The 17,050-nt window shown below is 30.8% G+C and overlaps 1 protein-coding gene and 1 long non-coding RNA gene across 2 annotated transcripts; both read right to left on the reverse strand.

Annotated features, from left to right (window-relative positions):
• Nucleotides 1–3,557: 3,557 nt before the first annotated feature.
• On the reverse strand, nt 3,558–6,019 carry LOC110644498 (uncharacterized). The gene is made up of 2 exons (XR_002492844.2): nt 5,674–6,019; nt 3,558–5,590 (listed from the first exon to the last, which is right to left on the reverse strand). It is a non-coding gene; the product is annotated as an uncharacterized LOC110644498 (long non-coding RNA).
• A 5,551-nt stretch (nt 6,020–11,570) lies between these two features.
• LOC131180074 (uncharacterized) lies at nt 11,571–13,148 on the reverse strand. The gene has a single exon (XM_058147679.1). The coding sequence runs from the start codon at nt 13,146–13,148 to the stop codon at nt 11,571–11,573; it is 1,578 nt and encodes a 525-aa protein (XP_058003662.1).
• Nucleotides 13,149–17,050: the final 3,902 nt, after the last annotated feature.

Here is a 17,050-nt window from a genome sequence, read left to right on the forward strand (position 1 = left end):
TGTAAATTTCAATTAATTTATTAACTAATATAATAAAAATAAAGCTGCACAAAACACACACGCATGCTGCTTTATTAATTAACAATTTAGCTCGTAATGCATGAGATTTCTCCGATTCAAACATATTTTTTTTTTCATGTTCGTAGGGAAAGAAAAGCTATTTTTTAATTTTTTTTATCCAAGTATTTTTTAAAAATTCAATTGCTTTACTATATATATATATATATTATCACATATTTCTATTTATATTTTTAATCTCATTTAAATACTTTTTAACAATTTTAATTTTATTTATTTTTAACTTTTAAATTCATTTAGTTTAAAATATTAAATATTTAATTTAACTTATAAATAAATTAAATTTACTTATAAGTAAAAAAATTATATATAAATTAATATTTAATTTGATTTATAAATTAAAAAAATATTTGAAATACGAAGAAATTCATAAGTAGTATTCTTTTTATTTATAATTTATTTATTTATTTAAAATTATTATTTGATCAAGTAAAAAAAATTATACTAGCCTAATAATTTTTAAAATATTAACACTATTCTCCGTTTAAATTAAATATTATTTTTATTATTTTAATAAATTAAATTTTTTTAATTTTTAAATAATTTTATCAAACAATTAATAAATAAAATAATTTATTTTAAATTAAAAGTAAATAGCAATACCAAAAACCCTTCAAAAAATATACATCTAAGTTCAATTTTTATGTTATTTTAGTACTTTTCAAGGACTTCCAAAAAAATCTTTATTTTTTTAAGGACTTTAACTTCCCTTTTTTAAAAGTCATTTAGTTCAAAACATTAAAAAAAATAGAGAAAATATAAACACTGTGATTGATAAGAAGAAATGAGTATATATATATATATATATAACTGAATTGCATATTTATATATTAGGCCTAATAATTTTAATATTTTTTTTTTTACTATAATGTAAGAATGTGATGACTACATCGCTAGCCTAATAACTTAATTTGTTTATAAATATTTAAAAAATAATCAACTTTATATTTATCAGCTAATCAAGTTATAATTTTTGTAAAAATTATTGTGACAAAACAAAAGGACAAACAAACCTCTTTGCAAACAAATCCTTCACCAAATATTTTATAATATAGCCATGTAACGAAAAAATTATACGGTAAAACGGTGATACCATATCAGCATCTTATATGAAATGGTAGAGCAATAAAATATTGATAAGTATACAAATGTAGTTAGTAAAATTAAAAAAAATAATAATAATAATTATCTGGTAATTATAATTTTTTGAAACTCACCATGCATATATATTTATTCACTATTAGTTTATCATTTCATGTAGACTATCATACATGAAATAATCGATGTATTGTATAATTTCATGTAACGATTGTCATTTTTATTCATCACATAAAAAATTAATATTAACATATTTATTGAAACTAAATACAAGTTTTACGATTTTGTTAGTGCAAATTAAAATTCAATGACCATATTAAATTTTGATAAAATTTAGTCACTAAATAAAATATTTTACTCCAAGTATAATCGAAGTTATCAAATATATATTTTGTTAATTCAGTGAATAAGAATGAATATGCTTTTTAAATATCAATTAAAATTTAATTTTTTAAAAAATATTTTAAAATTATTTATTTTAAATGTATTAAACCAATGCAAGATAATACATTTTTAGAATTCTCAAAAAGAGATTTAATTTTGATATGTAAAAAGTTAATCCAATAATCCTTTGACAGTAAATATTAAAAAAAAAGAAAAATTATTATTTATTATCTTTATTTTAATGAAATTAATAATTTTATTTTTTATTTAAAAAATAAATCTCACATTTTTATTTTTTTTTAAATTTTTTACCTATTTTAAATCAAATTTTATATTAATTAATTAATTAATTAATTAATACTCCCATTCATAAATAAGTACCGTTTTAAAAAGAAAATTATTTTTACAAATAAGTCACCTTCACCTTACATAATAATTTAACTTTTATTCCAACTCTACCCCTTTATGACTTTTAAAAAAAATAATGGATTAATCAATGAGTATTCTCTTTTTCTAAAAGGGTATTTTAGTCAAATATAATTATAAATTTAGATTATTAAATGCTTTTCTTAATTTTTTCTTTAAAAAAATGCAAAGCTATAAGCCATTCACCTGCACCAATTGGCATATTTTTGTTGATTAGCGTTTTGCTCTCCCATTAAAAGAATATTTTCTCACTCCTAAAAACCATGGGCTAACCACGGATTTCAATCCGTTACTCATAGCAACGAATTCTGTAACTGATTTTTAATTTCCTTATACTTGTAGAAAAAAATTATATAGAGTAATATTTTATAAGCAGATTTACATTTATTGCTAAAATTTATTATAAATTAACATTATAAAAATATTTGAATATAAATTTAACAATGAATTTAAAATTCATTCTTAATTTTATAATAAATTTATAAAATCAATTTACAATAGCAATAAAATTTATAATCCATTGTTATTTTCATAAAATTAAAAAAATAATTACATAAATTTTATCAACTATCATTAAAATTATTTTATTAAATTAGTAACGAAAAAAATTTATTACTAATTTTATGAGAAAAATTCAGTTATTAAAATTTTAAAAATATATGTAATTATAATACATTCGTTGCTAATTAACAATAAATTTCAAATTTTATTACTATTTTTTTAGAGAAAAATAAATTTTAATATTTAAATTTAACAACAAATTTTAAATATACTGCTAATTCACATATTTTTTTTTTTTTACACTTCATTTTCATTCTTTATATCATTGGTATACTTAATTTTTTTTTCTCTTATTTCACATTTTTCCTATTATTTTCTTTTCTTTTTTTTATTATTTATTTTTCATTTTTATTAATATAACTTCTCCCTATTCATTTTTTCACCATAATTTTTTTAAAATCATACCGTATACTCTCACTATAATGTATTTATAATAACTATTAATAATAATTTATGCAACAATTAAAGTTTATAAATCAGTTATAATAATAAAATTTTAAATTAACTTTAAATTTTAGTATTAATATTAAAATTTATAATTTATAATATTAAACATCAATCAAATTAATAATAAATTATAAATCAATTATAATTAACAACAAAAATTCATTGCTAAATTGTAAATAGCAATGGATTATTTTTTTAATTTTTTTTTTAAATTAAATAAATAACAAAAAATATTATCCATTGCTATTAATATCAAATTTCATTGCTAAATCCGTTAAAACGAAAGTTAAAATTCATTATTAAATGAATTAGCAACAAAGTTTGCTATAACAAATAGAAATCCATTGCTAATCTTTTAGCAAATCATTTAGTAACAAATTTTTATGAATTTTTTATGAATTAGCAACGAAAAAAAATCCGTTGCCATCCTGTATTTTTCTTTTAATGTGTTCTTTGGCTAGAAATCCAATCAATAAAACTTAAGGAAGTTCATAATTTGTATTTATTCCTATTAACATTCACAATTAAGTCATGATTAAAATATTAGGATGAAATCCAAATAATAACTTAAATTAATCCATCCAAAAAAATAAAATAAATTAAAAAGATTTTTACATTAACAAAATTGATTAAAGATTACATAAAAAGTGAAGCAAATGTCTAAAATAACCCAAATGAATTCACAAAAATCAACTTGCTGAATAATCAGAATCCGCCCAATGCACTCAATCGTGACATCTTCGAGCAAATCAGGCAGAGTAAGCTATATGTTCGGAGCACAAGATCCCATATACAAGAAGGCACTTCAACAAAAAATAAGGCACTAACAACAAAAACCTATATGTACACTTTTGAATTGAACAGTGAAGGTGAATGAATAAATTAGAGACGAGTCTATACTACAACATAGATTCATCATTTGCTAAAAATAGTTAGCTTGTTCTCAACTCTCATAAACTCCTTGCTCTAATATCATATTACAATTTTAAATTGAAGGATGGAGATAAATAAATAAATTAAAATTAAGAATTCATAAAATTAGACAAACTATTACTAAAATGTAAGAATTAACCAATTCATTAAAAGTGAAGGCCCCTACCTCAAAATCGAAAAGAGAGCCAAAATTTAGATGAAAAGGATGAAGAAAAAGCAGCAAGTACTGGCAGAGAAAAGGTTAAATAGTGAATTGAAGAGCACCAGATAGGGTTGGGGCCCTTACAACAGAGAGTGTGGTCTCTCATCTCTGCAAAATGCTGGTGCTTGGGCATCTTCTCAAAATGCCCTTTATAGTGAGAACTCGCTGTTGTTCACAACAATAAGGAAATCTAAAAGCCAAAAAATATTTATTCCTAGTTTGCATCTCCATTGATGAAAACTGACAAGGAGATAGATAATTGTCTATGCAGCTGGGCTGGCATGCTTTTGCCTGGCAAGATGCAAAAAAATAATGTTTCTTTGGTAGGTTTCCTGACACTATTTAATACCCACATTATAGATGAGCCAAATTATATTATGCAAATTAATTTTAAAATATATCATCTAAAATTATAAAATTTTAAATTAAAATCAAAGTTAAAATTAGATGGACCAAATAAAGAAACTGCTAATAGTATTACTTAATTAAATTAAGTACAACAATAAACTAGATTTTCTTATCTTAATCATACTAATTTAGTGATTAAATAGCTCACTTAATAGATTTGGGTTCGGATCTCACTCTCGATCTCTTTACAAACAAAAAATACAATTATAATTTGTTAATTATACATATGTATAAAAGGGTTTTCTTGCCTAACCTTAACCTTACTTAATCTAGTGACTGAAAGACTCGGATACCCACTCTCTTGATCTCCTTACTAACAAAAAATACTAGGGTTTTCTTTAAGAGAAGGGATGGAATGGAATAAAAACAAAAGAAGGGCCAGCATATGAGATATTTTAGTGGAAGCAGGAGAGGAAGCGTGGAAATATAGTCACCTGAAAAGGGGGCAAAATATCAGAAAGGTGGAAATCAATGAAGATATACAGATATTGCTAATCCATTACCCTACAAATTTAGGGGATCAAGAGAGGAAAAGACTCAAAAGTCTAGGACAATGACCTAAACACTATACCAAGAGGGGATGGTGAACAAGTCAACATTCCCGAATCCAACCTCTCCCAAAATCCAAATTCCATAATGAAATATCGGATAAGCCCTATCCTACTACTCCATATATACATTCATAATTTGCTTTTTAGTTTATATAATAAAATTACAAACATCACAGGGCAAATGTGAACTTCCATTTTCCTCCACAATTAGACTACTACCACCATGACCAATATGGAAAGACAAATCAAATGACTAAAAGAAAAACATCTGTGACGCAGAGAGTGCAAGGTTGCATGAACAGGGAACATGCATATCGAAATTAAAGAAAAACCTAATAACGTTAGTCCACAACTCATTATGGTCGTCTGAAAAGAACGCATATCCTTATTCAAAGATTTTTCTTCTATTTTTTTTTTCTTTCCTTAAGAAGAAGACGAAGAAGAACAACAACAAATGAAACTGAAGGATCAGCCGTCACAGCTCCTTTAAACCATATGCAAACTACAAAACAAAAGCAACATGAAATCCAACAAGAAATGAACATAAAAATAGAATAACATTGCGTAACCAGATGCAGAAATCACCTTTTGAAAGAACCTGGAGTGGAAGTACGGAAAAGCAAGCAAGCGAGCTGAGAGAGAGAGAGACAGAGCAAGAAGAACCGATTAAACTCAGGATGGATAGCGCTATAGACGGATCAAAACCCAATAATATAAGGGGCATGATCGATTGTGAATTCATCCATGGCGCTATCCCTCCTGAGCTTAACAGATTCTTCCATACTTCACAATAAACAGAGCTTCAAAGTCTGAAAAAATTGTGGGGAAAACTAAAGCAGAAGGCAGCTATATTTATAGCAACTGAGAAGGGGAACGTGGGGGATATGAAGACAAATGGCACCTCCTCCTGGAGCCGTGAGAAACTTGACTAGAAACCCTTCTTCTTTGACAAATGACACATTGACACTGCGTGCAAGTTTATATGTCTAGTCATCTACGGTGGAGGGACGGAATTCATTTCTCTTTATTTGTTACATTTTTTTAATTAATTTATCCTGTTTAATTAATGCCTCTGCCGACTACGATACGAGTGTAGAGTACGTATAAATGAATGTATATGAATACATTTATTGCCATTAATAATATACTATTATTTCTTTGCTTGTCTGGTGAAAAGTACCCTGTTCTTTCTTTCCTTCATGATTACTACTCCTTTTTAGTTAATCTTCTTTTTAATCATTACTATCGTACATAAATATAGTGTCCAACACTCAAATTTCAACAGCTTAGACTTGAGAAATTAAAACTTGGGTTATTAATATGAAATGTGGTAATTACATTTGATTAAAAAAATTATTAATTACCACGTCCTTGGCACATTGGAGGCCATATTTTCAGATACATGTGTTGAATTCTTCACCGTCCAACAGTAAGATGGAACGCCTGCCGTATCTTTGAAAAAAAAAGATGGAACGCCCGCAACAGCAAAAGTAGAAAATGGGATGATTCTACTGCCAAACTTATTCACACTAAGTAATTAAATTCATGTATAATGTCTCAGTGGCCAATGGATCGTGTCTCAATTTTCCAGAGAATGTGTTAGGGTATTTTCTCCTTTTTGAATTATTAATTCACTCGGAATTTTTCTTCATCAATCATAATAAATTTGAAAAAATATGCGGATTTACTTGTGAAATAAAAGAAATTCTTGAACTACTATTTTTATATATAGAGAGAGGGGATGCAAATATATTACCTTAATTTAGTCAAAAGGTCATTAAGTCTCCTAACTTGATTTTTTTTTTTTTTTCTGTTTTTAGGGCTTTTCCCCTTGGGAACTTATTCATCTTGCATTTGCTGTTTTTGCAACCTCCCTTTCCCATCTGACTGGAGGGGGGGTTGCTTGATCGTTCCTTACCAAAAAGTGGGTTAGCTCTTCTTGTTATTAGATGAGTTGTAATTAGTTTTATTGTGGTTAGATTTTGGGCAACCTGAGCTTCATTAAGAGAGCCTATTCTTGGATTTATCTTGTTGAAGCTTTGCATAATAGCGTCTTGTTTTGTGGTGCTTTGGAAAAGGAAGGTTGGGGGTTCAAATATGTTGGGTCTGTAAAGTTGATGATCCTTTTGGACAAAATTGGCCATTTGCTCTGCCTCCTTTCCACTATCTTCGAGTGCCATGGCTCTGGGTTGTGCTTCATCTAACCTTTTTTGAGGAAGAGAGATCCCAAGGGTTAATGCTAGCCAACCTCTGTGGCTATATATTCAACTAAAAGAGAGTGAAAAGCCATTTGGGCTCTCTCTTTTATTCTATTCTCCCCTTTGGGCCTCTGTGTGATGGTTTGTTCATTATATCAATGCTTCATTTTATGAGTTTTGAGCTTAAGGGTTGCTGTCAAGTTCTGGGGGTGCTATGCGCCTGGCAATTTTGTCGTGTTTTAGCCCTGGCAATATATTTAAGTCTGTAGTGATCTCCCTCCCGATAACAAATAGTTGAAAATGTAACGCTCTCACTTTAGATAGTCCGTACATTCTACTGTTCCGATTACTAATGTCTGTTCGGACAATCAGGATGTCTGGAACTAGACTCAAACTAGAGTAAGGAAACATAAATTGACCGAATACAGACTAAGAAAAATTGAAGAAAAGTAAAAGAAGCAAAGTACAAATCAGTTAAATGAGCCGAGATTCCGACGATGTGTAATCTAACGGGAAACGACTGTAAAGACAATTGTCGACCCTAAACCCATAGAGAAACCCTGTGGAATAATTTCTAGGACTACATGGAAGGATTATTGAGGTTTCAATGGCAATAGAATGTCAAGAAAATATTAAAAAAATTTTATTTATTGGTATAGACAATTTTAGTCCGATAAGTGAAACGAAAGTTATTTTGGTCATTTCACCTTCAGAGATGATTTTTGACCAACTTGTCCATTTAAGTAAGTGAGTATTATGAAATAAAAATATGAATAAATATTGCTAAAAATTTAATTAAAAGTGAGTAGAAAAGGAAAGAAAATAAAATGGAATTAAATTTGATTTATTACATAGGTATGATGCAATGATGATGTCATTAAAATTTTTTTAACCAATTATAATTCAACAAGTCCACTTAAATTCATTAAAAAGAGTAAAATAAGTCAAAAAAACACCATCTTCTTCATTTTGTTCAAGCTTGGTCGAACTCCATGGATATACCTCCCCTATGTTTTCAGGCTTTCTAGCTTGAAATTCTTGCTTATCTCACACCAAAAGTCCTAGGTCCCTTCACTAAAAATTATACCCACACCTTATAAAAGTGTTTGGTTGCCAAGAATTGAAGAGAAAGTGAAATTTAAAGCTTAGAAAAATTATACTCACAAGGTTAGTGCACTAAATAAGTTATTTTCCTTCTTTAATCTTTGTAAGCATGCTAAATCAATTAGAAATTGCATAAAATCAAAAGAAAATCATGAGTAAATAGAACCTCTAAATTTTGGCAGCCATGAGAAAGTTTGAGAATTGTGGGTTTTTGATGAAATTAAGTGGTTTATGTATGTTATTAATGAGTATAGATGATGGATAAAGTGATTAGTATGAGTTTGGTATGTGTATGTCATGAATTAAAAATTTGAAGTTAGGGTTTGGTGAAAATTTGGAAATTTTGTGTATGGCTTGAAATTGATGATGTTGAGATGATTTATTGACCATTAAAAGTGCCATGTATGTTAAATGAAGTTTGGGAGTTGGAGGAATTGAATTGGGAGTGTTGATTTTCATGCAGGATTTTCGGACTTATAAGTCCAGTGTGATTTTTGAGCCATAACTAGAGTTGTGTTGCTCTAATTGGTGTGAGGCCAATTGAAGATGAAACTAGGGTCATAATACCCCATTTTTCATGAAGAAACTATGCCCAAAAACTATTCCTAACCTGACCTAAAATTGGCTTGAATCCTGGTAACCCTAATTTGGACCTAGAAAAATGACCAAATGAATAGCAAAGGTTCAAATGGCCATAACTCACACTAGGAATGTCAGAATGACCTGATTCTTGAACCATTGGAAAAGGTAAACATAGGAGCACATTTTTCATGAAAAACATAGAATCCAGATCTGGCTCTAACCAAGTCAAATTGTTAGTATAAATTAGATCAACAAAACTGTCCAGAACTAATCTGCTCAGAATTTGTTGGACATAGGCTACCAGACCAAATTTGGCAAAAATGATATAACTTAGTCTACAAAATTGCAAATACAATGAAACTAATGCTAAAATTTTTATAAGACATAGATCTACCATATTGATGTTTTGACCAGAACCCAGAATGTTGTCCCAAAATAGTCCAAGAGGGGGTGAATTGGACTTTAATAATTTTTCGGCCCTTGCTTGTAGCCTAATGAAAAATTGTGGCTTTATTCAACTAGGTGTTTCTTTATGTAAAATAAAAGTAATATGTGCTTCAACAATGTGTTCCTAAGTTTCAATTCAAGCCTCAATCAATTTATATGGCAATATCTAACAAAGCATTTATCATACAATATACAACCAATTTCTCAAGTCACTCAAAAAGTCAACAAATTTATCAACTCAATCTATTTAACTAACATTCAATATCATGTATATGAGGAAAATTTAAAATTGCACAAAAGTAAGGAAGTGAGGGTTAGAGAAATCAAACACAAGGATTTTTATAGTGGTTTGGCTTAACTAGCCTACATCCACTCTCTCAAAGAACCCTCTTTGAGTCTTCTTTCCACTATTTGCTCTTTTGAAGGCAAGAGACCAAAAGCCCTTTACAATTTCTTAACACCAAGCTTTTACACCAAGGTAGCTTGAAACCTTCTCAAGTGCAATTACAAGCACTAACTCTCCCAAGCTTCAATAGGTGCTTGTACAACCTCTCTTGAATGCAATTCAATGTTTCAACACTCACTCTTACACAATACAAATCAAACTATAAAGAAGAGATGAGTTGATTTGCCAATGGTAGCTCAAAATCTTTAAAGCTCTTGAATGAAAGCAATAAATGAAAAATCAATGTTGGAGTTCAAATGTAAGCTTTCATTTTGTGTAAATGAAGTGAAGAATGTGTATTTATAGTCCCAAATCATTTTAGACCGTTTGAAACCCTTTTGGAACGTTATACACACTGCCCAAGACAAAGTAGCCGTTATTTTGTCATTTTGTGCGAAGTTGAGCAGCTCTGATAAATTAGCAAACTAATAAAATTTTAGGAGCAGTCAGTAAACTGGTTAGTAAACTAACTTTTTTAGCAAACTCATTAGCAAACTAAAAAATTTAGCAAACCAGTTAGCAAACTAAGTCAACAACTGCATGTCTCAACTTGCAATGCAAAATGATTTAGACCTTTAAAAAATGTTTCAATAGTTGTGTTCAAGGTCATGATGAGAAAAAGTAATCAGAAAATAAATTTTTATTTTTGAGCTCCATATGACTAAATTCTCATCTATTCTTTTTCACAAAAAGACCTAAGACTCTAACACTATGCTTTTCATACCTTTGCTTTGAGTCTTGATTTCCATATCCTTTTTCTCATTTTGGATTTGTCTTGGAATGCCTTTGAGTATCTTTTCTTCTTATATGCAACTTCAAAGGTTCTTTATGCATAAGACAAAGAATCTACACATCACTTTAAGGTTAGGTTAGATAGATTCTCTTTGAGTTTTGTTATCATCAAAATCAATGCTCATTTTGAGCTACACGGGGTCAGCAATCTCCCCCTTTTTGATGATGACAAAACTCAACTGAATCGATCAGTAAAAAATAAAAGTGTGTGAGAATTTATGTGAGTATGTAAATCCAAGTATAGTATACCGAAAATGCTCCCCCTAAATATATGCACATAGTATCCAAGAAATCCATTTTCTGTACATAAGCTCCCCCTGAAATTATGCTATCAAACATATTCACACTTCACAAGTATCAATCACAAGTATAAGCATATATCCAGCAACACAAGTATCATCACATATATATATCTCACCAACATCAACACACAGTCACATATCATCACACTTCACAAGTATATCAACACATTTCCATATGTTCATCAACACATATTCACATATCCATAACCATTCTCCCCCTTTTTGTCATCAATCAAAAAGGAAACAGGAGAAAGTACCCAAAAAGAATCATGTTAGCCAAAATGGAAATGCAGTAAGGTAGACAGTAGCAAACTAAAAATCAAAAGTAGCACACAGACTAGTAAACTAAAAATGCAATAAGTAAACTAAAAATCCAGATGAGATGCTATTTAAGTCTGGTACTCCTGCGAGTGGATTTTGAAGGCACCATTTTCTTCCTAGGCAGTTTAATAACAGGGGCCGGAAGGGCTTGGTCAGCTACTTGATCATTTTTCTCGGCCTCATCATCTTCAGAAGGGGGTTGAAGAGCGAATGAGTGCAGTACGGATTTGACACGGTTGACTTGTACCTTTTCTTACCTTTCTTTGCTACAGGGGCAGCAGCTGCAGATAGCTAAGTTTGAGCACTAGCTTGGTGTTCTTTGAGAGAAGGTTCCTGGTGCTGGGTAGGAACAGCAGCTGGCTCAACTGGTGGTGCAGGTGGAGGTTCAACAGCTTGTTCAGATTCTAGAACCGTTTCACTTTCCTTTGGTAATTCACTTTCAGTTGCTACAACTTTTTTATCATCAAGGTCAGTAGGTACATCAGCTGTAGGACCAATCTCAGGTTCAAGAACCTGGTCACTAGCTTGCTCATCAGGGGCATCCACTACAGGTTCAAGTTCTGCTTCAGCAACTTTACCACTTTCACATGCCATATCAGCAGGAGACTCTTCAACTTTGTTGCTTTCTCCCTTATCAGCAGAAACCTGAGTAGCAGCCTCAACTTTAGTTGGAACTCCAAGTTCCTTGGCCTGCTGAAGAGCCAGAATCAGCTTCTTTAACTCCTCATTTTGAGTGAGCAGGTGACTCACTTTATAGTCAACCACATCCACAAATTTTCTGAGAATGTCAAGGGACTGACTTGTTGCACTAAAATGTTCATTAACAGTAGCCTTTATCCCTTGAATTTCATTCAAAACTTCACTAGCAGAACCAGAATCAACTTTAGCAGAGGAGGAACCACCCTTTTCAAATCTTGTTTTTCTCCCATCAGTTTCGGAATGTATTTCTCTAAGCACTATCAAGTCAGCCCTAGAGATTTCCTTAGTGACATTCACCTTTAGCTCTTTAAACACAGCAGTTAACAAATGTGCATAAGGCAGTTTCCCAATCCCATAGGCTTTGCACATGTTTTTGAAGATTAAGTAAGCTAAATTCAACCTAACTTTATTCACAATGTGCCACATAATACACATGTCCAAGTGACTCAGATAGCCATAACTGCCAGATTTCGGACAGAACACATAATTCACCATACTGTGAATAATTTTGATATGCTGGAGGGCTTTGGTACTGGTGGATTTCTCATTTTTGGCAGTGTTAGCAGGGAACACCTCATTTTCAAATTCAACCAGATTAAACCCTGCCACCCTAGCAACATCCTTATGTGAGGAAATTTTATTTCCATCATTGGGCAATTTCAAAGCCGTGGCTATCAGTTCAACAGAAACACTATATGAATTTGTATTCAAAATCACTTCAAATCGATCCTCATTATCAACAGTTCTCATGGTTCTATAAAATTCTTGTACAAGCCTAGGGTAGTACTCATTTGCACATTCACACACATCCAACCAGCCTTGAAACTCAAAAAGCTCTTTAAAGTGAAAGTTTACCTGATTAAAGTTCTCCCATTTGACGAATTTGCAATCCAACAGTGCTTTATCCACTGAACCCGAAAGTTTTTCGATACCCATTTTTCTTTTGGCATCCATCCCTTGCTTCTGTACTGTCGTTTTCTTTTCTGGCGTCGATTTAGGGGATTCGACACCCTTGGACGAGTGAGAAGACTCACTAGCTGATTTTGATTGCGGCACATTTTGCTTACCTTTCATTTTCTTCCGCAATGCCGCGACAGGAACATTGTCGGAGGCTGACGAGGAAGATGAAGCGGCTGCAACAACAGGGGATTTTCGTTTGGTGTGAGCCATTGAAACAAAAATGAAATCGGGTAATGGTGGTTCGGTGAGTGAAGTGAGAAAGAGAAAAGGAAATTGAGATTTTTGGTGAGTTAGGGTATGCTTTGCCTGAAAGAGGTATTGGGTATGGTTTTGGGAGGTGACGGCAATCGATACAGAGGAGAGAGAGAACGCGTGAGGTTTCGTGTGGCAGAGGATTTAAGTCCTCTTGAGTCCCGCGCTTTTCAGTGTCATCAGACTTTCAATGAACTGGTTTCTTACTCTTTATTTTATTATATATTTCAAACAAGTTTATATGTCCCTATATGCACATATAAACATTTTTATATGACTGACACAGCACTGAGAATGTAATATAAAAAAAAAAAAAGATAAAGGCATTGCTGAACATGCAGAAAAATTTCAAGAACAATCACCTTTCTGTTTGAAATTTGAACAGTACAAGATATAGCAAACTAATTTTCGTCACGCAATATTAGCATACAACTTAGTAAACTAATTTCGCGAGTACACAAACAAGTTAGCTAATATGCTTTAAGGATTTTTCAGCAAACTAATATCACAGGAGATCAATTACACATTCAATAAAATGTAGATACATGAAGTTATTATGACTTAGATTTCAAGCAAGTGATTCACACATACCAATTTCCCTTCTAATTCTACAAAAGGTTTCTTCATTAAGAGGCTTTGTAAAAATGTCAGCAAGTTGATTTTCAGAGGCAACTGATACGGTGTTGTGTGTCCGCAAGTGCACGGGTCACAGTAGTATAGTTTTAAAAAATGATATCGATCCCACAGGGAATTGTGCTTAAATTGGAAATAAAAGTATACGCTAATTAGAATGACAAAAATTAAAAGATATTAAAAATAAAATCTAAAAATTAAAATTAAGACAAAAATTAAAGATGTAAAATGAAATTTGGAATTAAAATTGGTATTTAAGGAATTAATGCTAAATCAAACAATTAACTAAAATTAATTAGACTAGATTACCAAAAATTAATTTGAAATTTCTATTTATGAAATTAAGAAGAATTAAATCTAAAAAAAAATAAAGTAATTCTAGATATTGGATTTAAATTGGAATTAAATTTAAATTGGATTTAAATTGAAATTGCTATTTATGAGGTTTGGAGGATTTATATCTAATTTCAATGAAAAATAAATTGATTCTAGAGATTGGATTTTCAATATTGTTTGCATGTGATTTTTCCCTAATTTAGCCAAACACATGAGAATTGCAATTTTGAGAGAAATCAATTCTTAAATTTTTGAAACCTTTTTCAAGCATCTCAAAATTGGTTTTCATTAAATCAAACCCTGTTTTCACGGTATTTCAAATCTAACAAAAACCCAATTAATGCTCTAATTGATTTTTGGAAAGTTCCCCTTAATCTTCTTAGCTTATTTCTAACACCAAGAAAATAAAGTTTATTGCAAGATTATCCATCCCCAATATTCACTTTTCAGTCCATCTATTAAGGATTAAAACTTAACTTAATGAGGGCCCATTCATCAAGCAAGGAAATAAGCACACAAGCAATAAATCAAAATATAACAATCTTCATTTAAATGGCTAAATCAGTTCAAAACCACAAAACAAATCAATATTTACAAACCCATCTCTAGAATCTCAATCAACTACTCACAAATCATTGTTTAAAGACAAACCCAAATGAAGAAATGAAGAAATAATGGAAATGTAAGCTAAAAGGGGTAGAAAAACCCAGCAAATTGCAGAAGGATCTCTGCAGAAAAGTGCAGAAACGTGATCCTTGCTGCTGCTGGAAGAAGATGCAGAAGATGCTCCTCCCTTTCCCTCTTTCTATCTTTCTAAAAATGCCTCCCTTGCTCTCTATAAGGAAAGAAAGTGATAAAGGGCACTTTATATAGGCGAGGGGACTGTTCTAGAATGGGTAAAAGGGGGAAGGATCCAGAGAAAGTGAGGTAAAAAGGCTGGAGTAACGGAAATGCCACGTCAACAATTTTCCAGTAAAAACGACATAAGCCGAGTCAGTTGTGTCGCGGGTTGTGTCGCTCTCGGCGTGAATATCTGACGATCGACACAACCTGCGACATAAGCTAATTCGGTTGTGCTGCAGGTTGTGTCGCTCTCGGCCATTTTTTTACTCAACTTCAAAATTTTTGCAATTCGATTTTAATCTCCTCCAAATGGCTACTCTGATCAAAATACATCAAATTTCTCCAAATTTAACCTACAAAACAAATAAATTCCAAAAATTAAACTAAGAAATGTGAAAATTGTAAAATTGACTAAATATATACTAATATAGCTATGAATAAGGGTAAATTATGTGCAAAAATTACTCCTAAATGATGATATAAAATGCATGCATCAAATTCCCCCATACTCAAACTCTTGCTTGTCCTCAAGCAAAAATTTCATTGAAACTCATTTGGAAGGGAATAGAATCAGTCTTTGAAAACACAAAATTCACTAATCCAAACCACCAACTTACCTCTAGCCACCAACATTCCAAGTTCCCACCAGCAAAAGCACAAAGAATGAAGCAAGCACTCTCAACAATTACAGAATAGCTAAGAATTAACCCATCAACCCAAGCAACAAATACCAACTAGCTACAAGAGTCAATTGTGCCAAAACAAACCTAAATGAAATAGATAGCCAATGTGTCTCAAATAGATGGTGAGTAATGTATGGAAGATTATATTGCCAAACCCATATGCAAGCATAAAAGATCTAACTCTACTAATGTAACGAGCATTTTTCAAAGAATCATTAGGTCTTTTTAAGGGTTGTAATGGGGTCTAATAGGGTAAAATTGTGGTTAACAAAGAAAGGGAATAAGGTAAACAAAATATGAGAATAATATTAATCATGAAACTCAAAGTGCATCCAATTTTTTTTTTTTTTTTTTTTAAATCAAGTCAAGAGGAAAGAAATTCACAATGAATCTCAAGTGCTTATCACAATGATTATACAAAGGGACTACTTTTTATGCTTATTTATTTTATTTTATTTTGATTTTGTATGTGTCCCTATTTCATGTCACACCCAAAATTACCTTTGGGATATTTTGGTGACCTTTTCAACTTTTCACAATTACTCTAGCACTTTTCAAGATGTTTCAATCCTCCGAGATTTTTTTATTTTATTTTTATCTTTATTTTTATATTATCATTTTTTTATGCACTTAATTGCTAAAATACTATTCTCATAGATAGGTGGTAGTGTTTAGGTTTAATGGCTAGGTAAATGATTTGGGTTCCAAAGAAATTAGGGATTTAAGGTTCAAGGGGGTTTGCAAGGGTTAAAATGAAATTAAGGTAGGTTAAGGCTAAATGTGAGGTTTAAAATATGAAGAAATGCCTAAATCATATTCTTATCAAATGCAAGTTAAAAATTTCGCTTTGAAAGATCTAAGATGCTTGTTCTAGGAATGGTGAGACGACAATGACCATTTTCTTTTTTAAAGGCTTATCCAGACACTCAAAACTCAAAATAACTAATCAGAATCTGTATTCCTAGATTGATATATTAATTTTCAGCTATTAAGTAAGAGAAAGAATAATGCTTAAGACTTTGTACCCAGCTGGAACTTTCATTCCACTAACCATCTAAAGGCAAGTTGGTTTGCTTGAATAAGTGGCTTATGGAATTCAAAGACTGGTTTAAAAATCCAAAAATTTTAAATGAAATGCATGAGTGTAAATGTCAAGTCAACCTATATGCAACTAAATATGCGTAACTAAGTATAAGAGGCTATATGCAAGTGTATGTATGTGAATATGTACAAGTATGAGTGTGTCACTAAATGAAAAAGGAAAAAGTAATTTTTGCAAAAAATTTACCCTCTCCCCCATACTTAGAATGAACATTGTCCTCAATGTTAGAAATGTGCAAAAAAATGGGTAGCTGATATGTGCAT

Source organism: Hevea brasiliensis, chromosome 5 (assembly GCF_030052815.1).
Source record: "Hevea brasiliensis isolate MT/VB/25A 57/8 chromosome 5, ASM3005281v1, whole genome shotgun sequence".
Taxonomy (NCBI): domain Eukaryota; kingdom Viridiplantae; phylum Streptophyta; class Magnoliopsida; order Malpighiales; family Euphorbiaceae; genus Hevea; species Hevea brasiliensis.